At 37.1% G+C, this 24,118-nt stretch overlaps 1 protein-coding gene across 1 annotated transcript in view; it reads left to right on the forward strand.

Moving 5' to 3' along the window:
- LOC140325917 (inactive phospholipase C-like protein 2) overlaps positions 1 to 24,118 on the forward strand; it is an 86,520-nt gene that overhangs the window by 27,765 nt on the left and 34,637 nt on the right. Inside the window, exons 2-3 of the mRNA XM_072404031.1 lie at positions 14,489 to 16,969; positions 19,256 to 19,459. Coding sequence (XP_072260132.1) covers positions 14,489 to 16,969; positions 19,256 to 19,459 — 2,685 coding nt within the window. The remainder of the gene's footprint in view (positions 1 to 14,488; positions 16,970 to 19,255; positions 19,460 to 24,118) is intronic.

Below are 24,118 nucleotides of genomic sequence, written 5' to 3' on the forward strand. Positions count from 1 at the left end.
ATATATATATATATATATATATATATATATATACTCTATACATCCATGTGGAATTGCAGTCTTATATCTCTTGAAACAGATCTGCTCTTTCCTGTTGCAGTATGAATTGCAGGATGCTGATATCCCTACATTCCTACTTCTACACACAGATGTACACAAATGCCTTCTTGCTGACCTGTAAGCTTTCCACAAGCAGCAGATGTGACCCCTCTGCTTTTCTGGTTTTCATTTTTACACAATTGTATCCATCCTCCACTGATCAGGAAGAAGCCCTGGCATAAGGATGTGCGCTCAGGAGGTCAATAGATCATGAAAAATGTTAAGATCTAAACTCATTGTTTACATCCTGTGTAGTATTTTAGTCATTGCTACAATTGTATAAAAGGTGCCATAAAACAAGTTCCTAGATTGTAAGCTCTTCGGGGCAGGGTCCTCTCCTCCTGTGTCACTGTCTGTATTTGTCTGTCATTTTGCAACCCCTATTTAATGTACAGTGCTGTGTAATAAATTATTATAGTAATTATAATAAACCAGCCTTTGTCAAGCTTTTTAACATGGGGGAAGCCATTAAAATAATTTTTAGGTCTTGGATAACACCTGGTATAATTACTATAACCACAGCTCACAATACATTAGTGTTGTGGTCAGTGGGAAGAAAACACTTTATACTGCTGGCTGGTGGGAAAAATGTCACAAAATGATGATTGGTGTCAGTTAAACCAATCAAAATTGTTTTAGGAGCCCCTAGCAATATCTGGGGAACCCTGGTTGGGAAGCACTGGTGTAAACCTTGCCCCCACTTTCTAAAAGTGGTAATTACATTCTTGGGTGGGGTCAAAAGAAATGTCAAAAGAAAACCATTTTAAAGGATTGATTTTTTTAGATACTTTTATGCTTTATGTTAAAAAAGCCATACACATAAATATTGAATACAGGAGAAGCTCCTGATTTACATAGATCTGTGAAGGTTCTTATTTATCCAGGTCATTATATATTTAGTAGCAGTTTATCACATTCAGCTGTTCTTGTGATGTTGAAGATGTTTTACAGCTTTCTATGCTAGTTTATCACTTCTTGAACTGATAGTGACTGATTGATGAAGTAGCCTGGAAAGCTGTGAAATGTCTTCAACATTACTAGTTGAATATGACTAACTACTACCAGATACACGGACTCATAGAGCTCGGCTGGTGTCATATAGCCTTACCAGTATTCCAAAACTAGAACACAAAAGAAGTGGTATTCTTGTTTATTCTCTCCCTAGTTGTGTACAGCTTAAGAAAATTGTTAATGGGTATTTACCATGCAAAACAAGTGGGATCCAACTTGGGCAAGTTTCTGTATTAATATTAATTTTAATAGGGTCTGTTTATAAAACCCTCATTCTGACAGTTATCAGAATTTACCAGATCAATGTGTTTAATGGCAGTGATGCATCTTCTCCTAGAGAATGTTTGGTGAGATTGTCAGATTCGCTGTTTATAATAAGACTCTTTCCAGTGGGTCAACTTGCCCACATTTTTTACAGAATATAATATCCTTCATACCAACAGAAAACTATGTGACCACTGGTTAGATGGATGTACTAGTGGTTGGAGTGGCATAAGGTTTTTTTTTGTTAATTTATAAAACATTATTATTGAATAAAATAAATATTAGATATGTACTGCTTAGGCAAATCAGGAGGGGATAAATATATAAATATAAAATTTCACACATTCTCTGATCATTGTTACTACACATACAATAGTATTTTATAGTACAGTTTCAGTTTTCCCACTCACAGCTTCCTATAACGTCATTTTTGATTTCTGTTCTTTCTGAAACCGAAGTTGAAGGAATTTGTGGTTAAATTGTGCATGTGTAGAGAGCTGTTCTGTAAAATTAGTAGTTTCAAGAAAGAACATTTAGAGGGTTTCACTTTCTGACTTCCATGCTGTCCAACACAACTGTAGTATCCTGTCTGAATTGATCCAGATAACACTTGGAAAATGGTTGTCTTTTCGTTTTCAACATGCTTATACCAAATATTTTGTTGTTTATATTCTTCGCAAAAAGTGAATAATATTTTTTCTTGCTAAAGCTGGGTCTACAAGGACATTTTTTAAAAACGCATATAAACGTTCCTATTGAGTTTATATGCACTTTTATTAGTGTTTTATAGGTTTCCTTTAAAATGCTGGAAAAAGTCTATGCCGTGTTTTCACACGTTTTACCGCATTTAAAACTAATTTGCATATTAAGTGCTCAAAAACTCGGGAAAACACAGAAATTAATATTAATAATAATAATAATAATAATAATAAAGGGAAAGGAAACATTCTGGTGTAGATTAACCTATTGTAATGAATGGGGATTTCAAACATGGGCTTTAAAAGCCTCAGGTTAAATGCTTGGGAAACAGTCTGTGTAAACTAAGCCTTAAGTCTAATTTTTTTCAGCAATAAAAGCCCACGAGAGCTAAAAATATTGCAAACTATTGCTATAGCAAATAACACACATCATAGCGTACTGAATGGAGCCTTTTGTTGTTACATGATACTTGAAAGAAGACATATTTATATTGGATTTTTATGGTATAGCTTGATAAAAATCACATAAATTATATACTGGATAAGTCAATGAGTGCAGACACCCTTCTTCATACCTATACAAAATCCTGTACATGTATATGCCTGTTCACAAAGTCCATCTTTACCAGTGTTAGGAAACCATTATCTGGCCAGCGATCCCACGTAGGCCAATGCAGGACAGCGTTCCCTTTTTATTTTCTTCAGAATCGCTTGCAGCAGCAGGGACAGTCAGGCAAATAGCTGTCAGTCCTCTACTCTGTGGCATCCCCAGATTGCCTTCAGCCATGAATGGTCTCTTGGTATCCCCTGCTCTGTCTGTTTGCAGCTGAATGTGATTTAGAGTTTTGCTGAGACTAATGAGCAGAGAAGAGCTGCGCTGCCATTAGCTGCTGGGGCTTTATAGCCTCTCAGCCCAGTCATATGTGCCTGTTGTAGTGTTTAGTTGGGCTGATCTGTGCTGGAGTGTGATTTACTGTTGCTGACCATTGCCTGTTCCTGACCAATCGATTGTACTATACCCAGACTGACTTTTTGCCTGTGACCCTGACTTGGCTTTTGCTACTTCCTCTGTACCTCGTCTGGTGGACTGATCGCCTGTTTAGGACTTTGGCTTTATACTGCTTAATTTGTGGGCTCCTGGTCCTCTGCCAGCTCTTCCCCATTAGGTCCTGGGGGCAATCGTGTGCTGGGAGACGCAACCAGGCGCAGAGCAAAGGTTTGCTATAGGTGAAGACTGCGGCATTTTATTAAAGGGTTAGCATCTGGCTGGTACTGGTGCTGGACCAGGACCTTACAACCAGTATCTGCTTTCCCAATGAGCTTGCAGGGACCAGTCCATGAGTTTGCAGCCTATTGTGTTTTTCTCTAAAGTAGTTGTAACACAGCTTGAAAGTATGATTTGGATCATTAAATAGTTGTAGAATAAATCTTTACCTGGCTAGACAAAGACCAGCATGTATTGCAAAGCTCTGAAAGATCCTGTAGTCTGCCTTCAGATACAAGAGCCACTGCTTTGTTTTTCATATTCTTAAATCTGATTGACATTTTTTTATAATCAGTATTGTGCTTTGATCACAACACTGTATTTACACTAAAGTGTAGAATATAACAACTGATATATTTCAAAGTGACATAAATGGCCTATTAATTTCAATTGTGGCCATGATCACTGTCAGAGTGTTAGAAACAAACACCCGTGGTCTCCACTGATCTGTTGTGGCCTATGGCATTTATGTGAGGTGGAGGTGATTCTAATAACCACTTTGTAAATGTACCAGTAGTAAAAAAAAAAAAAAAAAACCTCCAATAAATCTTAGTAATTATCAGTTGTTCATAAAAGAGGTGATCATGTCAGCTAGTCACTTTTATGAATAAAGGGATGTCATAAGTGCTGTCTTTTGAGCAGAAATGAAGGCAGTTTTCTGGCTGTTGTGATTTTTAATGAGCCATTTGGGGTCACACTGAGAATCTCTTCACCTACTCTTTGCCCTGCTTAGTACGATATCCTATTGTATTCTTTAATGGACTTTGTTCTTGGTATTATGAAATAGTTGATATTCTCCCCAATCACGTAAAATGATTCCGACTTGAGTTTTGCCTTTTCTGTAAAGCAGTGAAAAGCATATTAAGCTGGCTGTACCAATAGCACAAAGTACTGTAGTCCGATCACCAGAAATATGAAATCTGATGCTGTTTGTTGCTTTTACTGCTGCAATTTGCACATAGTCACCTTTGCACATTCATTGAATAGTTTGAAGAACAGTCTGGCTGTATGGCCATCCATTAGATACTGAAAGCTTCTGACAGTAAATTATATGCAATGCACAGTAATATATACAGACCCTTTCCAGGCTTAAAAATCAAACGAGTTCTTCAAGTTTTTTTTTCTTCTGAAGCTGAGTGGGTGGTCTTACTTCAAAGGTTTGATGACCATCAAAAGGGAAATGGGGATGAATTTATTATTTCTTTTTTAAATTGGGTCAAGGAGACAAGGATAGAATGTTACAATGAATGGAATTAATGTTTTTATAATAAACAGCTTTTTATTTCAAAACTATGATCTAGAAAGAATTTTGGTGTTTTTCTGAAAATATTACTAAAACATATTAAAACATGTGTTTACAAAATTGTGAATGGTAATAATTTTCAAAGCAGCACTTTACCCCCTAAATGTAATTGACATTAAATCGTCATTTCACCTTAGAATCAAATTCAAGCTCCTGCGCTTTGCCTTCAAATCCCTCAAAAAGGTAGGTTGGACAAGAACTGTTTCCTGTCCCACCTACCTTTTTGGCCTGGTAAATAAATACTCCCATAGCCCCCCTCTCCGCTCCTCCAATGACCTGCTACTGACTTCCTCACTCATAACTCATCACACGCACGGTTACAAGACTTCTCTAGAGCTGCCCCAAGTCTCTGGAATGGTCTTCCTTGTCCTATTCAGCTTGCTCCTACTTTCTGCTCATAAAAAGGAGCACTCAAAACCCATTTTTTTAAAAACTTGTCCACCCATCTTTTTCTGTGTTTTGAAGCCCTCACTACTTCCCACCACTACATATCTCCCATCCTATTGTGTGATACTTCCCCCACCTCCTAGATTGTAAGCTCTTCGGGGCAGGGTCCTCTTCTCCTGTGTCACTGTCTGTATTTGTCAATCATATGCAACCCCTATTTAATGTACAGCGCTGCGTAATATGTTGGCGCTATATAAATCCTGTTTATTATTATTATTATTATTATTAATAATGACGATTATTATTATTATTATTATCTGCATAATACATTCTACAAAAATGGTTAGCCTTTTTTTTTGTGACGTTGGTAATATGAATACATTATAACTTAACTATGTTGTGCTGATATCAACAGAACTCTAGGTTAATGAAGGAGAAATTCTGCTCCTAGGTTTCCATTTGTGAATGTTATAATATGCATCAGTGGTAAGCAGGACTTATATTAGGGCTGTAATAAGTTGTGTTGATATCACCATACTTCCAGGACATTGAGTACTTCTACTCTAGGCTTCCAGTTCCAACCACTATTGTGAATATGCATTAGCAGGCCTTGTATATTAGTAAGTGTAGAGGAGTAGTCATCTAAAAGTGGCAACTGCAGCTGGTAGCACAGAGAGTAGACCTTACTGCAGTGTGTGGGACACATAGGTAATGGAAATTGTGAAAGTGTTAATAATGAGTAATTATGTTTCCCTTTTTTTCAGGGGAAAGCCTAATCCTTGTCAGGTTTTTATCGCTATCTATCCTTTTCCTGGTCACCATGTCGTTGGTGGGCAAGCAAAGAAGAAGAAAGCAGCAATAAAAACCTAATGGACTTTCTAACCCTTTTGGCTAGAGTAATATTTTATTAACACTAATTCAAGGTATCATATAACTGAAGCCGTTGCAGGCATTTCTTATCTCTAATAGCCATCACAACAGTATCTTCTTTTCTTTTTAGGCCGAGTTAGCTATCTTGGTTCAGGCATCATCCAGGGCCATCATTAACTTTGTAAACTGAGTTACTGACACACAGATGGCACAGTCATGTAAATACTGATACCTGGACAGTAGTCATTATATTGTGTAGAGATCACCCTCTGCTTGTCACTCTGTTCCTAACTTAGGCCCATAATTACGAACTACATATTTCAGTCATGTGCACATCCTTTACCTCCGCCATGGCTACCAACAGTACCTCATTTGCAAGGCATATACCTGTTGGACACCTGTTCAGCCTGATGTTTAAAGTTCAAAGCAATGTCTGTGATTAGCATGAACTCCCTACATTACAAAGACTTTGCTAATAAATAAATAAATAAAAAAGGGTTCCTTAAGTGAAAACCATGGATGGCATTGTGTAGAACTCAAGAAAACAGAAGACTAAGTCAGCACTACCTCAAAGTATAGGATTGTTGCTGTATTGTAAAAGCACAGTATGTTGAAAAGCCAATATTTCAGGGCCACGCGGAGTCCCTTACTCAAGGCAACATATTGACACTGGTCTTCTGTATCCATAAAGCTAAAGTTCAGTCTGTTATTTTTAGTATTCCCCTTCCCCCATCAGTAGAATTTTTATATGAATCCTGGACACGGGTTGACCTCATCACTGGTACTCTAATCAATACAGGCAAACCATGGGAAGGGGCTATAGACAGTTTCCTGAAACATTTACAGCACCCCGCCGTAATACTCCCCAGTGGTCAGCTCTTGAGAGGACATATGCAAAGAAAGTACTTGATGGGTAGGTGTCAGTCTGCAGGATCACAATTGCATGTAGACCACTCTGAGGAAAGCCTGTATGCCTCTGTGATTAAAAAAAATGAAGTTAAGATAGCTAACTGATAACTGTCCTCCAGCAAGAAAGTGAGGCAAGCCTTTTCCTATTTTATGCTATGCATCTCTTTAAATTTTAGGAAGTTAGTAAAACATGTAAACCGTTGCTGCGAAGTGGATCCAACCAAGATAATCTTGTGTAAAATCCGTAATGAAGTTTTATTATATGTGAAAGAATTACATGTACATAATTTATTACTCTTGTATTGGAAGAGTTTGGATTGAACTGGGCCATCCCTTGTGCCATGGAACTAGTTGATGGGAATAAAATCTCAAAGCGGTTTGCTTGTTTATTCCGGAGCAGGCTCATTAGGCTAGCAATCTCTGCTTATCTCACTGTAAACGGTCTCATTAGTTCTGCTTAATCTTTGGGATTTAATGAGGCCCAGGGGGTTACTAGAGATGCATGTCACATATGCAGCGGGATTAAGTGGCACAGAGAAAGGGACAGCTTTGTGGGTCTTGGGATTGGATTTGCAGGTATGAACAGAAGCACTTGAATTGGAGTCATTGCTTAAAAGGGTTGTGTTGCTAAATGCAGATCGTTTTTACTTGAACAGCTGTCACTATATTATTTTTACTAAGGAGTTGAACATATGACATTTGGCTGCTTTTATGTAATCCACCAATGCTTATAAATTCTAATTGGCAATGTTTAACAGATACAGTGAAATAAAATTAAAACCCTATCCTCAGCGTTGTCGGGGTTCTGTGTCACATACAAGTTTACCAAAGACTTGTTCTCAATGAAATAACTCCTGTCTGAACAGAGACTTTGGGGTTGATAGGCTTAAAAGTAGAAAACATCCACTTAGTAAATTTTAACTTTAGAAGTTTGAATATTAGGAGCCAAGTGGCAAACGACATTTAATATAGAGAAATGTAAAATTATGCACTTGGAGGCTAACATGCATGCTTCATACTGTCTAGGGCAAGGGTGTCAAACTCTGGCCCCCAACGACCTTTTTTTTTGGTCCCCAAAGGAATCCTTATTATGAATTGCAGCTGGCCCACCACTGCATTAAAATAGTGCCGCTACTACAATTCCCGGCTTCACTCGCGTCTACAGATCAGCGGGCTCTTTGCCTATGCGTGGCCCTTCATTGGGCGGTTTTATAGACACAAATATTGCCGGGAATTTTAGTAGTTGCGCTATTTCAATGAAGAGGGAGTTTTTCTGGGCGGGCCACTCATAAGATTTAGCTCCGCATTGGCAGCGTCTGGCATTTCCAGCACCCCCCCTCAGCTGTACTTTTCCTTGCTACTCCAAGGCATTGACTTGAATGGTTGGTTTTTCATAGAAGAATATTGTTATTATTGTTAGCCTGTGCAAAAAGGTTACAATTGAAATTTAATTCGGAAGGCTACACATAGAGAAAGAGACATAAGATTTTTTCTTCAATAACATTTTTAAAAAATCTTATGCCTCTTTTGTCTATTATAAGCTTGTTCCAGATTGAATGTGAAGCAAAACCTCTTTGTTTCCATGTGAAAATGTTTTATATCCAATGAGAAGGAAAAACTTCCCTATTTGAGCATTTTAAATACACAACTTCCCAAGTTGAGCATTAATACTTAATTAATACAGATTAATTAATAATAATATTAATTAACATTAATACAGAAATACTTCCCAAGTTGAGCATTTTAAATACACAATTATGGATGAAATACATTGAAAATAAAGACAGGATTTTTCCTGCACATTATGATGGAAATAGAAAGAGTTTGATGCTGTTTACCAAGCTAAGTGAGCATTCTCTAGTCCTAAATAAACTCATTATCTTTGTTGTCCGCAGCAAGAATGACTTTAAAAATAAGTTGCCCTTACCATACTTTTAGTAGTTTGTATAAAAAATGTATTCACCGTTTTCTCAGCTATGGCGAATTGAGTTAGGGTAATGTTGGCTTGTGGAACTTAAATGACAGAATGACAAGTGAATCACCAATCTGACAGGTTTAGGCTGTTCTGCTAATTGCCACACATAATGTAATTCCAAAAAGGAAAAATACTAGAACATTCTAAGAATGGACATGTTAGTTATGGATAATCGATTATAGGAAATATCTTCAATATATAGTTCAGTTTACTTTTAATTTGGTGATTTGGTGGGACTTTCCCTCTTTTAGAACCAAGCCCCTCCAATTTTCTTTCCGCCCTACGTGTCCCTCTTTTGGGTGGATGTATAAACCTCCATAAAATGTATTATTTCGCTATGTCTATTAAAATACTGTTTACTTTGCCTGATTACATCTTTAACTTTTTGTTGCAAAGGGTCCATCCTAATTAGCCCTAATTAACTGCATTTTCTTATAAAGATTTGTATACAAAAAAAATAAAAGGAAAAATTTGTGCAATAAAAACCTACAATGGAGAACAGCAATAATCAAGACGAAAAGTGAACAACCTTGAAAAACAATCCTAACTTCCACAAGGAGGGGCATCTCCAATTGGGAAATACTCTTAGCACTGGCATAAAGCATCGGTATATAAAACATATTTTAGTTTTGTTTAGAGCAACAATAAAAAATGCACATAATATATTTGTTGGGATTGTGTCTTTAAAAACATGTCAAATTAGAAAAAAATTATTTGGCTTTTATGTCTATTTGTAGATTGCATAGGAATGAAAATAATTAATATAAATCCAAAAATGAATAAGTATTTCTCTACTATCCTAAGCTAATGGCAAAGCTACCACCAAATGACAAACCCATATCTGAAATGTAACAATTACTGAGGTCCACATTTGATATACAGATTGTAAAACTGTAGTAGTAATATGTTATTACTGTTGAGTAACCCATCTTTTATGGAAGTCTTTTTCTATTTGTCCACTTTTGTTTTGATACAATAATTCTTTGTAAGGTTGTTGTAGAACTTTCTATCTGCTAATTTGAGGGTATGTCCCCAACTTCCTAATATTCTTGATTTCATGCTTAAAATACTGTTCCTTCCCATCCTTGATGTATTAAAAATATTTAATATCTCTACTTCACTTTTTTTCTTGGTACAACTTCTCGCAATGGGTCTAATTTTTTTAAAGCTCTCGTTAGCTGGAGGGGATACACTTTCATCAGTGAACCTGGGTAATCAAGAACACCTGCAATGGATTTCTTAAAAGCACTTTGCTATTTGCTGGATCACCCAGCCTCACTGAAGAAATTGTATCTTCTCCAGCCTTAGAGCTTTAATAAATCAGGCCCAATGCACCACAAAATTCTTTTTGGTTTGCCTTCTGCCTGACCACATTATTTGGCCATGTTGAAATAATTTCTGTGCTAAATAATAATTTTAAGTGAGTGTTGAAATATCACCAAAGTAATGGTAACTGTTTGTTTGGGCTGTACTTATTATATTTTTTTTTTTACGGCATGCAAAAATATCGCTTTTAGTCCTAGTGAAACCAAAGAAACTTTGGAACACCTTGACTTTGTATTAAAAACAAACCTAACAAAGCATTTGTCAATCCTCACTCTATAACTAGAAAACAATGGTTTGGGTAAAACTCTACTTTAATTAGGTGGACCATGTTTGAAAATGTGAGGTTTACATATTAGGCATCTCCCCCCAAAAAAGTATGTACCATATTCTCCAGCTTCCGCCAGATTTCTGTAAGTGCTGGTGACATCACTATCCCTTATCTCTGGTTTGGGTGAAGCCGAAAAACCAAAATACTGTGAACTTTCCGAAAATTCGATTTTCATGGGTTTTGCAGGTGGAAAGCCTAGTGACATCATCCTCATCTTGGCAAGTATGCTGGAAGTAGGAAGCAATTTATACTTCTTTCCTCCAATATTCTTTTTAGTTTGCTGTTTTAATCTGGGGATGTGGGCTGCCTAATAAGTGGACCATGCAGTCATTTTTATACGATGTCTGATTTAGGTTAATTTATTTTCATGGCTGTTACATTCTTAGATTCCTTCATTCTAACTATATATGTTTTGTGGATAAACCATTACATGATTCATTTAGCAGTTAATGCTGATGACTCATCCTATGCACTCCTCTGTTTTAATAGTGTGTTCTGTAGAATAGACTTTCTGAAAAAGAAATATAGCCTCAGGTATAAAGACACATGAAAATAGTACAAAGCGGCTTGACACTGCTACCCTGAATTCTAAAACGCAACAATAGCACTTCTTTGTGGGCCGAAAACATCTATATCCAAAGAGTGGCTCACTGTTGTACCCTGGAGCAATGCATGTTATTCCGCATGATGATATAAATATGTAGCTTGAAATTGCTGAATAAACCTACGTTAACAATACATGTATTTAACAGTTTGCAGAGATCCAGTAAATAAAGCCTATAAAAGCTGAAATAGGAATTTAAAGGAAGCTATTAAAGTTTTACGTCTTCTACATTGTGTATTGTTGGAAAAGTTATTTTTCTATACAATCTCCATTTACAGGACCGCTTTTGAACAAAAGAGGAACTAAGTAATATTACTTAAAGTGTACCTAAACTCACTGCGGCAATCAAGACTTAATGGGACCGCAGAGCCTCCTGGGATACCTACGTCATGCATCCCTAGAGGCTCTGGCTGCTCCTTCTGCGCATACCCTGGTCTCGGGCATGGTCAGAATGGCCTTTACCTCCTAGGAGAAAGAGATGCCGATTTTACACATGTTCAGTGAGATCGGCTCTCTTTTATCCCCCCTTCACAGCCGCTGCGTACATGCGCAGTGCGAGATCAGGTGATGAAGATGGAAGTTTAGATCAAAGATGGCAGTGCCCAGCGCTTCCTCTGTGCCTAGAGGAATTACAGGACAACGTAGGACTGGATCAAGGGAAAGACCTGCCGTATTAAAGTTGTGTCATTTTTTTTTGTTTTTAATATAGTTCTGCTTTAAAATATGCTACATAATGGTGCCTGTCGAATTTGCCTGTTCTGGCATGGTATCGGCCCCTTAAAATGATTGGGCTGCCTTAACACAATATGCATTAAAATCTCTGATAATATACGGAGAAGCAGAGAAATTTGAATGCGCTTTCACTTAAAGGCCTTCTGTATCAATGGCCCTGATTTAATAAAGCTCTCCAAGGCTGGAGAGAATACACTTTCATAAGTGAAGCTGGGTGATCCAGCAAACCTGGAATGGATTTTCTAAAAGTCATTAGCTGTTTGTTAACAAATGTTTTCAATCCTGGACCAGATCCATTCCAGGTTTGCTGGATCACCCAGCTTCACTGATGAAAGTGTATTCTCTCCAGCCTCGGAAAAGCTGCAGAAAACAATCAGCGTGTTAAGAGATGATTATCAGGTTGTCGATCCCGCACTGTGCACCACCACAGTATGTCATGCCTTGTTTTTTCTTTCTGGCAGCAGCGTTGTTCACAGCAGTAAAGGAGATCAAAGAATTAGTTGTATGCCCACTGTTTAGCAGCTTGCAGCATTTCCTGCTTCCCTTTAGCCTCCACTTGAAATTTACCTTTTTAAGCATCCAAACACAGGCGCTAGGGCTTTGTGCAGCTGAAAGGTCTTTTAGACTATGTTCTGCAGCCAATGAGTATATTAGTTCCAGCTTCAATCCTGCCCTGCCATTGGCTGCTGGGACTTTACCTGTTGGATTTATTGTTGCTGAATCTTCTTGTTTCTTTACTCTTTGATTGTATGTTGCCTGGACTGACCTTTTCCTGTGACCCTCACTCTGCTTAGTCTTTGCCCTTGGATACTTTGGTGGACTCACCTGTACTGTGTTAAATGTAGGGTCCTGGTCTTCTCTGCCCTTCTGCCCATGCTTTGCCCACAGAACTCCTGGGGCATCTGTGTGCTGGGAGGCACCTAACCTCCTGAGGCTGAGTAGGTGAACAGCTAGGCATTAGATTGGACAATAGCGTCTGGTGAGCCTTGGTGCTGGACCTGGCTCTACACAGGGCAGGTACCATTCTGACACACTGTTTTGGACTAGATTTTTTTTTTTTTACGTGAGATGCATGTTAAACAAGGAATAGAAGAATACAAAAATGGTCAGAAGACCTTATTGCTACTTCCATTGATATGATTCTACATTGGTGTGGAGTTTCTTAAAATAAGTGTAAAAGAAATGGTGTAGTTTATATTAGATGATGCTATTTTATTTCTTCCTTGTACTCCTTTTCCATTTATTTTTACTTGGTCCTGCAAAAAACAATACAGTCGGTGTTCACATGGCTGATTGTAGCCTTAACTAAAGCTGCATGCATCACCTCCTAACAGGAAATTTCTGAACAAGGACATTTATGAAAGAATGACCAATTTATAACCAGCATGAAAGAAACCTGCTGAAAAATTTAAAACAACAAAAACATGTATATATGTATTTTATGAATATATGACATTTTAGTGATTGGGTATGGATTTGACTTGATCAAAAAAATAAAGGAAACTGGAATGTACAGGTGAAAAAACACTCTGGTTCTTCAAGCTGGGGAAATCTACCTATGTGAGAATATGAGAGTTGTCTTTGATACATGTCAATAAACTAGCCCGAGCTACTGCCTAGCATTCAATAAAGGATAAAACCTTAAGTGCAATCATTTGACCTTAGCGCTATGTATGAACAATTGTTGTGTGAGGAAACATTTGTTTGCTAGTCTATGGTACATCACATGTACTGTATGTGAGAATTGTGTGACAATGAATATCTTACTGGAAGCAGTGAGTGATCCTTACAATACAGATAATGCTTGCTGCAAACATTGATTTTTATTAAAATGCATGTGTTATATTTGTAATTTTATTTTAAGCTCGATATGGAGGCAGAAAGTATGCTTATAAATGAAGTAAGAAGGGGTAAGACAGCAGTCAGTATGTGCAGAAGAGCGGTACATATGCTATGACAACAGGTATTATGTATAGTAGAGCTGTACAGAGGGTATGATGTTGAATGTCTTCTACAGGCTGCAAATTGGCATTAATGTGTACTTCCATGAAGCGTTTAGTACAGGAAGGTTGAGTGACAATTCATTTTATTTTATTTTTTTGGCTCCGTGTACCTTTTCTCTGTTCTGTCTAAAGTTAACATTGGGAAATGGCCAAGCTGCAACTGCTGTCATGAAGCTCTGGTTTGATTGCTCCCCATTTCTTTCCTCTTGTCCCCATGAGCGGCTGCTGTTAGTGAGAGTTTCTGTAACAAAAGTTGGTTAGTGGTGAGGTGACTAGGGGTATGTGAGACAGAAAGGTAATAATATTGTTTTGTAATTTTCATATGTTACAAAACAATAAAAAAATTAAAATGCAACTCTAGGTGACCCTGTCAGCAATTTCTAAATCTCTAAACACAAGCCCAAAGACTTTTGATACATTCTCTTAAGCTAGTAGTACCTTTTTGTTTGTTTCAATGGTAATTATTTGTGAACAATGGATATTTACCTAACGCTCCTAGGCATCTGTGAACATGGCAATAGACTTCTCATTCAAAAAGTTTGGATAACTGACTTCTATACTTTATATAAATAGCCAGTTGATATGATATCTTGAAAGATGCCCCTGTATGTATTGTCAAATTATAATATAGAAATATCATAAGAATATTTTGTACCAGCAACGTTGTCATGGAATTTTTTTAACATTCACTTCATGTATTTTATGTTTTTTTTAGGATGGATCACGCCAAAAGCAAAAGAAAACCGTGTCCTTTAGCACAATGCCCAACAATCGAAAGATCAACAGCACAGCTGCTTGCATCTCCTTCATGATGGAGGGATGTGAGATGAAGAAAGTGCGCTCTAATTCCAGGATGTACAATCGCTTTTTTCTTCTAGACCCAGACATGCGTTTTCTACGATGGGAGCCATCAAAGAAAGATTCAGAAAAAGCTAAATTGGAAATCAAATCCATTCGTGAGGTGCGTGTTGGAAAAAAAACTCCAGTTTTAAGAAGTAATGGGTTGTCCGATCAGTTCCCAGAAGAATGTGCCTTTTCTATAATTTATGGGGAAAACTATGAATCATTGGACCTTGTTGCCAGTAGTGCTGACATTGTCAACACTTGGGTGATGGGGCTCAGGTACTTGGTATCTTATGGAAAGCACACTCCGGATGTTGTTGGAGCCAATCAAACAAGTTTAAGAACACTGTGGATCTCCTCTTTGTTTGAGATTGCTGATATTGAGAAAAAGGGACAGATTCCATTATCTAGAGCAATTCAGCTCATCAAGGGACTTAACCCTGGTATGAAGACCTCTACAGTAGAACTTAAATTTAAGGAAGTGCAGAAAGTCAGTGACAAATATGGCAGTAATATAACTTGTGATGTATTTGTAGAGGCCTATTGTGAACTTTGTACACGACCAGAGGTATTCTTTTTATTGGTTCAGTTTTCTAGCAATAAAGAGTATTTGGACTTAAAGGATCTAATGATCTTCATGGAAGTAGAACAAGGTATGGAAGAGGTAAATGAAAATACAGCTTTGGAAATCATCAATAAGTATGAACCTTCCAAAGAAGGACGTGAAAAAGGATACCTAACAATTGATGGGTTTACCCGTTATCTTCTTTCATCAGACTGTAATATATTTGATCCTCACCATAAAATGGTCTGTCAGGATATGACAAAGCCATTATCACACTATTACATTAATTCTGCTCATAATGCATGCCATCTAGAGGACCACTATTGGGGTACATCTGATATTAGTGGTTATATACATGCCCTTAAGATGGGATGTCGAAGCATTGAGCTTGTTGTTTGGGATGGCCCAGATAATGAACCTATCATTTACCTTGGTGTGTCTGTGGTTTCACAGGTGGCTTTTAGAAGTGTCATAAGTGTAATAGACAAGTATGCATTTGAAGCATCAGAGTACCCATTAATCCTATGCTTGGTTGTTCATTGCTCTGTTCGACAGCAGCGTTTTATGTCCCAGTGCTTAAAAAAGATCCTTGGTGAAAAACTTTACTTAGATCCACCATGTCCTGATGAAAACTACTTGCCTTCTCCAGAACAACTAAAAGGCAAGATTCTAATTAAAGGTAAAAAGTTGCTTTTGGATAATCCTGACTCAGAGGGAGATGTAACTGATGAGGATGAAGGCATGGAGATTGCTAGGAGATTGGGTCATGATAACCGGGAACATCTTAATGGGGCTGGTCACAGAAAGCTGCGACTCTATAGAGAACTATCAGACCAGGTGACTTTGTGCCAGTCTGTAAAGTTCAAGGACTTTGAAAGCTCTAAAAGAAACCAAAAATACTGGCATGTTTGTTCCTTTAACGAGGTTACTGCTAGTCGCTTTGCCAATGAGTATCCTGAAGATTTTGTGAAATACAATAAAAGATTCCTCTCAAGGGTCTACCCAAGTTCAATGCGAATAGACTCAAGCAATATGAATCCTCAAGACTTCTGGAAATGTGGTTGCCAGATTGTGGCCATGAATTACCAAACCCCAGGTCTTATGATGGATCTTAATACTGGATGGTTTAGACAAAATGGAAATTGTGGCTATGTCCTTCGTCCCTCCATAATGAGGGAAGAAGTATCCTATTTTAGCGCCAATGCTAAGGATTCTTTGCCTGGTGTTTCAGCTCAACTACTTCACCTTAAAATTATTAGTGGTCAAAACCTCCCCAAACCCAAAGGATCAGGAGCAAAGGGCGATGTGGTGGAACCATATGTGTATGTAGAGATACATGGTATTCCCGCTGACTGTGCCGAACACCGGACAAAAACAGTAACGCAAAATGGGGATAACCCAATATTTGATGACAGTTTTGAGTTTCACATAAACCTTCCTGAGTTGGCTATACTGCGGTTTGTAGTACTAGACGATGACTATATTGGAGATGAGTTTATAGCCCAGTATACTATCCCATTTGAGTGCCTACAGACTGGCTTTAGACATGTTCCCTTGCAGTCCTTAACAGGAGAGTTTCTTCCAAACACCACTTTGTTTGTCCACATCGCTATCACCAACCGAAGAGGAGGAGGAAAAGCACACAGGAGAGGCCTTTCTGTACGTAAAAGCAAGAAGGTTCGTGAGTATACATCAACAAAGACCACGGGCATTAAAGCAATTGATGAGGTGTTTAGGACGGCCATCCCTTCTCTTCGAGAGGCTACTGATCTTAGGGAGAATGTTCAGGTAATTCACTTTTATCTTTGCATTTACTCACTTTTTAAAAGCTTTAAAACCAGACCTTTTGTGGTTCTATATACATCAAAATAAAATAATTCCTTTCCGGTGCGTTTTTCTTCTATTATATTGATATATCCTTTGTGTGCTACGATTTTTCTTTCTTGTTCCAACCTTTTAATTAAACATAAGCCGAATAGGTATTAAAATCTTGCTGTGCTCTCTATGGGTCTAATACAGAGTTTCTGAAATTCTGTTCTGTAATTAGAACGTGCTAACACTGGATTATTCTGCAAGTGAAACTCAAGCCTGTCCCAAGGTAACCTCAGCAGCAGCAACTAGTGGGATTGGGCTGAGAAATGCATATCATTGATTGACATTTAAAGAGCACCTGTTTACTCAGGATACTAATTTTTCCTTTAGTTGTTTTGTTTAGTACAGACCAAAGAACTGCAAGGTTTGGAAAAGATTTCTAATGTTTATGAAACAGGACTTTTTTCTTTGGTTGAAAACTGTGTGAACTTTGGGTAAAAACATTAATTAGGGCCCTTAGTTTTCTAGATCTGCATTTTTTAGAAATCATTTAACTAATTTCTGCCATCAGAGCCTAGCAATTTACACTAGGTTTTTTAAGCTGTCTTGATCTTCAAATGCTGAGAATTGTTGAATAACAAAACCAGATATTTTGATAGGATCCTATAAGTGGGAAAGGACAACCACCTGATTCTTGTTTTCAATTAATTTTTATTATTCAGTATTTATATAGCGCCGGCACTTTACAAAGTTCATAGTCATGTCACTAGCTGTCCCTCAAAGGGGCTCACAAACTAATGTCCCTACCATAGTCATATGTCTTTATTACAGTTTAAGGTCATTTGTTGGGGGAAGCTAATTAATCTAACTGCATGTGTTTGGAAAAGGGGAGCAAACCAAAGTACCCAGAGGAAACCCATGCAAACACAGGGAGAACCTGCAAACTCCATGCAGATAGTGTCCTGATCAGGACTTGAACCTGGAACCTAGTGCTACAAAGACCAAAGTGCTAACCACTAAGCCACCTACAGGCTGTGTCAGTCTGTGACCAGTGACTGACACATTTCAGAAGAAAAAAATGATTGGTCATTATTACAGTTTCTTACCATATGGTCAGTTAAGATGTCCATGCCTTGGAGCAGCCATGTTCCACCAGTGGTCCTCCAAGGTTTGTTAGGGGTTCCTTGAACTGTTGATTGACAACCCATTTGATGCCTATGTAGTTCTTTGGCCAACAGCTGCATGGTTCTAATGATGTTTTAGGTAAGGCTGAATACAAGGCGAAACTCTTTCCCTTGGCCACCAATTTAGGAGCCTTTTTTTCAATGGCTCTGAATAAAATGGATTTAGTAGGGTTCCTTTAACACCCGAAAACTAGATCAGAGGTTCCATGAGACCTGAAAATTATTTCTAGGGTTTCTTAGGTAAGAAAGGTATAGAAAGTCCTAAGGGTGGTCTCCATGTATGATCCTTTTAAAACTCAGTCCCAAAGGGTTTAAAAAAAATTATTTAACATCCTGTCCCTAAAGACATTTAGCTAACAAAAAAAAATCAGTTATTTTTATGTTTGGAATATAAAGAATGAAACTTTGTAATTATTAGGGACAGAAACTTACTTTTGGTAATTCTGGGAAACCAAAAAAAAAAAATGACAGATTCTTCCTTCTAGAAGAGTTTTAGCTTTTTACGCTTAGGAATATGTTTATAATTGTTTTCACTTCGGACTCGTCCAGCTTTATTAAACAAAATGTACATGTTTTATTTTGGATTCAATTAAAAAAAATGTATGATTCATGAGTAAAGTTGATTCACACATTTTCCAACACTCAAACGCTAATCATCTTGGCTTTTGTTCATATTATTTGCATTGGGGAAATCAGGGAATATTGATCCACAGAAGGACATTGCTTCTTTTGTTTCTTTTGTACAACTCAGCTCACCTGAATTATCAAAGCCCAATGCATTTCCTGCAGGATCAAGCAATCTATAATGTAGATGTTCTTAGCCTGAAAATAGAAAACTGTTGCAGTCACAAAATCAACTGTTAAATTGCAAAATAAACACATTTTTAATTTTTATATATATATATATATATATATATATATATATATATATATATATATATATATATATTATATATATGTTTATTGTAGGGTTGTCATTAACTTTTTATATATATTTTTTTTTTGTAAGTCTACCTAATAAATAATAAAAAAAATATTAGAATTATTGTTCTATTAACCATTATTTATTTTGTTTTAGAATGCTTTAGTATCTTTTAAGGAATTATGTGGTTTGACTTCAACTGCCAACATGAAACAGTGTATCCTGACTGTATCTGCATGGTTTCTAAACAGTGACAGTCCTCTCAATGTGTCACTTAACCTCCGCTCCCAGTACCCACTTCTAGAGGCTCATGGACCAGTTCCTGATCTCTTAAAGAAAGTTCTTACATCCTATGAAGTGGTAAGTCTGCAATGTCCTATAAGACTGATATTTATTAGATAATTTGTTTTGTACTGGTGGTTCTTTTTTCAGAAAATAGAATATGAAATTAGCATAACATAATGGTGTGTTCTTGAAGTGTAATGCTGAATTTGAGAATAGGATGTTTTTCATTTGTAGTAGCCATTATATCACTTTTACAGTTTATATGAATTTCAGCTGTAATATTTCCTTCGTCTCTTAGACTGGAGTAATGTCCACATGGTGAATTCACTATAGGTGCGTTAAATCAGTGATCGCTTTGACATCTGTTACTTCAGATAACAAAGTGATACGCATTGTTTTTGAGAGGGACAAACCAAGCTTCCTTTGTGAAAAATATAATAATTTTTAGCCTTATTCTTTAATAACTATTTTTTAAAACTAGTTATAGCGGTCAGTTATAATTAGTTTATTGCTGTTTGGGGTTTTTAAGGGGTTACACCAAGGGTCTGGAAAATGACACCAATGACACCAAGGGTGTGGAAAAGCAAGTCCAAGTAATGAGGGTTTAAGAGGTCCAGTAAGACAATTTAAGGGGGTTAAAGATTTTGTGGTTGGGCGTTCCAGACAAACAGAAAACAGTTAACTGACATTACGGTTGACCTTTGAGAGCTCTTCACTTTCTACTGATTTCTCTTTTAATAAATGTAATTTCTTGCCATTAAAAAACCCTAATCTTGTGTTTTGCACTCATCTGTAATAGGAGTTAAAACATTCTATGATTGGCAATCTAATATCCATTACAAACACACACCCTAGAAATTAGTACTCACTATGCTATTATAGGAAATGCAGGTTGTATTTAGGTTCAGCTTATAATCGGTACTCTGGGATTAGAAGATGCAGGGTCAGCTGAGGCTAACATTACTGAGTGCAAAGCTCCTCTGGACAGACCAGAAGTATAGGGTACAGGGGAGGCGCATGAAGGAGCGCACCTACTCCTAGTATATAGGAGCACAGTGTCCATCATACATATAGCAATATGTAAACTGCCATTTTTTATTAAACTGTTCAAGTTTATCTTTAGTATTTGTATGTGCCAGCAGCTCAGGAATATCTGTTTTACAGATGTTTTTGACACAGTTACAACATAACCTAATAATTTTAGAAGCACTCTTTGATCAGCAGATCATTACAGTATAGCTTGCTTTGACTAAGCTTTGCTTGCTTAGAACAGAAAAAAAAGTTTTACGGAGTGGTGAAGAAGTCTATGATTACCTGCTTCTGGTGGTGTTTTAAATTAAACTACAGATATTGGGCCCGATATATTAAACCACTCCAAGGCTGGAGAGGATACTTTTTTATCAGTGAAGCTGGGTGATCCAGCAAACCTGGAATGGATCTGGTCCAGGATTGAAAATATTTGCTAACAAATAGCAAATTACTTTTAGGAAATCCATTCCAGGTTTGCTGAATCACCCAGCTTCACTGATTTAAATTGTATCCTCTCCAGCCTTGGAGAGCTTTCTTATCCTAAGACTCTGATCTCAGGTGATCATTGTCTTTCTTCAGTTTCCTGTTGTCTGCTATATGTAATGACTGACTTGTGAGACAACAGTAAGTGCAATGAGCTATGGTCAATTTAAGCACTATGCTCATGCTTTATCATTTTGTTTTTTCACAGTTCCTTCAGTCAGTTCAAATGCTAGGTAGACTTTACAATGTTCAGGACACAGAGGGTCTGATTTATGAAAGCTTTCCTAAGACTAACGAAGACTATCATGGGAGAACCAGCAATCCTAAAAAGGATTTCTTAAAAAATTTTTTTACTATTAGCAAATGGTTTAAATCCAAAACCTGATCCATTCCACTTTTGCTGGATCACTCAGATTCCCCCATAGTAGTCTATCTTCTCTAGTCTTAGGCTGGGTACACAAGTGCAATAATTAACGACTAACGACGATGCATAAACGAGTGCTGTACATACAGCACCGTCCTGCTCTATAGAGAGGGGAGGGGGAGAACGACGGAGTGGCACCCTGCTGCGCTCTCTCCACTTCAGTTCCATTAGGATCAACCATGGATCCACCAGGATGGTTGTATGGATGTACACACGCCATATTCTCGTCCGATATTGCCCCTGAGCCGATTATCAGATGAGAACAATAACATGTGTACATGGCCTTAGGGAGCTTTTTCCAAATCGGTCTCATTAGTCTACAGTAAGTGACACAGAGATAACCAGATCTATAACAGCGTGTAGCTGTTTGTACTTTGTGAATTTATTGTCTTCTAAACACTGATAAAGTTATTATAAACTCAGAATGGTTTTTGTTTGGACATTTTCACTGTTGGAAGTTTTAATTTTCCAAAGTCCTTCTGTTAAACAGATTTACTATTTGTTGACACTGTCAGTAGATAATATTTCAACTTCTTGTATCATGCCAATTTAGCAAACATGGCAGGAAGTTTCAATCAGAAATGTTAACATTCTGAGCAACTTTCCAAAAACCAGAAGGGACAGTTAGGGTTTTTTCCCTCTTGCTATTGCAACACACATGACGTGTTGGTGTACTGGGCTGACGTTCTTTTTTGGTGCTCTATGACTCCATTTCAAGAGTGCAGCATGCACATCTCTGTGACAGTGTATGTTGTACATGTTCAGTAGTTCATTCATATGAATAGGAAGCCCATCTAAAATGGAACAGGTTCTAATTGCAGCAGAATGTGTGAATGCAGAGATACCTATTATTTCACACAGGATGAGAATAACTGTATTGCAGGATTGGGAGCTGTTAATCATATCTCAGGGGGGCTAAAACATGATTACTGAGTTATTATTGAACATTTACCTATAATTTAGGTATCATAATGCAACTACCTACCAATTGCATTGTTAAACCTTAACTTCAGAACTTTAAATTTGGTGATATCTTTCACTTAACGTAATAGGTTTCCTGAGCCTAATTAAAACTTTGTTTTCCAAAATTACTAGACATCGTGTGGGCTGCTCTAGTGTTTATTACAAACCTATTTTTTTCTGTTTTAGAAACCCGGATTTATTCACTTCTGGATTAGTAAAACGCTATGTATATGTAGCTTAATAAAATGCCAAAAAATGTTTTGGGGTTTTCAGCAACCTAAATTTTGAAAATATCATTGGGCAGCCCAATTACCATAATAAAAAAACTGTACAATAAAGACAATCCTGCAAAGAAATTTCACATCTATACCAATGCTTTTTCAATAAAGGAACATTTGTATCCCTTGACCATATCAGAGAAAACTTATTCATATATGCACAATAAATCCTTCTATAGATACCTTCTGCTTTTTCCATGCTATCCGGTTTCAACCCTGAAATATTCCCTCTCTTTCCTCCCAAGAAAAGCTACTAACAAAGCTATTTTCTACAAATCATCCCTTTGAAATGGCCTTCAAACAATGGTTCAAAATTTTTTTTATCATTCCCCAAAAACATTTTTTTCCACAATAAGCTCATTCCTCTGAATGGGAGTGGTTGGGAACCATTGCTTGCATGCATCTGCACATGGTTGTGGGCAGATCATGGTGTGATTCCAACAAGTCATTTTTGGCCACAGAGTTTCTTTTAGGAGAACCACATATTGTGCAAATGTGTTACCAGCAGGGCGTTCTTAAGTGGGGAGCAGAAGTTTTTTATGTACCCGGAAGCAGCCAACCATACAGTTTTTACTGCAGGTATAAAAGGGTCCTTAGGGAGTTCAGGAAAGACAATTGCCTAAATTATTTATATATATATATATATATATATATATATATATAATTTATGTTTCTTTTGTTAAAGCTATTGCTTTAATTGTTTCTTCTAGTCTATAATAATTGTAATAAACTGCAGTAAATGATATACCATTAAAAAAACTTATTCCACCAGTACAAAAAGGCAAAAACCAGTCCATTTACTCAACTTAAGTATTTGGAGTATATACCTTTTTAACTCTCAAAAGCAGGTTCAAACAGCTTACATTATCAGTAACTATTAATATTTTATAAACCTTCTTACTGTAAATAATTTGTATTCAAATATGTATGGGCAAACATTCATATTTAATCATTACATATGCAGATATACAGATTAGCAGTTCAGACTAATATTTGTGCTATTCTATTCCTTCAAACAATCAGCAACCTAATAAAATGTGTGTAGAGACCAAGGATAATTTGCACCTTCAGAACGCAGTGACCGATCTCATCGATCTATGTTTATAATACTGAAGAATGGAAGAGTCCGTTAAGCCTAAATCAGCCCGTAATTGAAGAGCTGTGATGATTTGGGAAAGGCAGTAACCTGTACTAACAAAGCAGATTTCCCTTTTCATCATTTCAGAAGAGTCATGATATAGCATAACAATTTCCTATTCCTTGATGTGGGTCTCTGCATATTGAATATTTCTGCCTAAATAAGGATCGGTGTATACATACAACACCGGGAATTTCTATCATGCGCTCTATGTACTTTGTGGATACCTGGGATACAGATCACCATTTGACGTGCTGCATATTGATTTTGTAAAAAGCCTTTTGTCTTCTATCACACAGTATGTACTTTGCTCTTTACATCACCCTTCTTCACAAATGCCTAGTTTTATTAATTTGAAAGCGTTGCAGAAATCCCTTGTGAGTTCTTTCCCAATTGTATATTGAAGGTCGCTGTGTTTG

This window comes from Pyxicephalus adspersus, chromosome 3, assembly GCF_032062135.1.
Source record: "Pyxicephalus adspersus chromosome 3, UCB_Pads_2.0, whole genome shotgun sequence".
Classification (NCBI taxonomy): domain Eukaryota; kingdom Metazoa; phylum Chordata; class Amphibia; order Anura; family Pyxicephalidae; genus Pyxicephalus; species Pyxicephalus adspersus.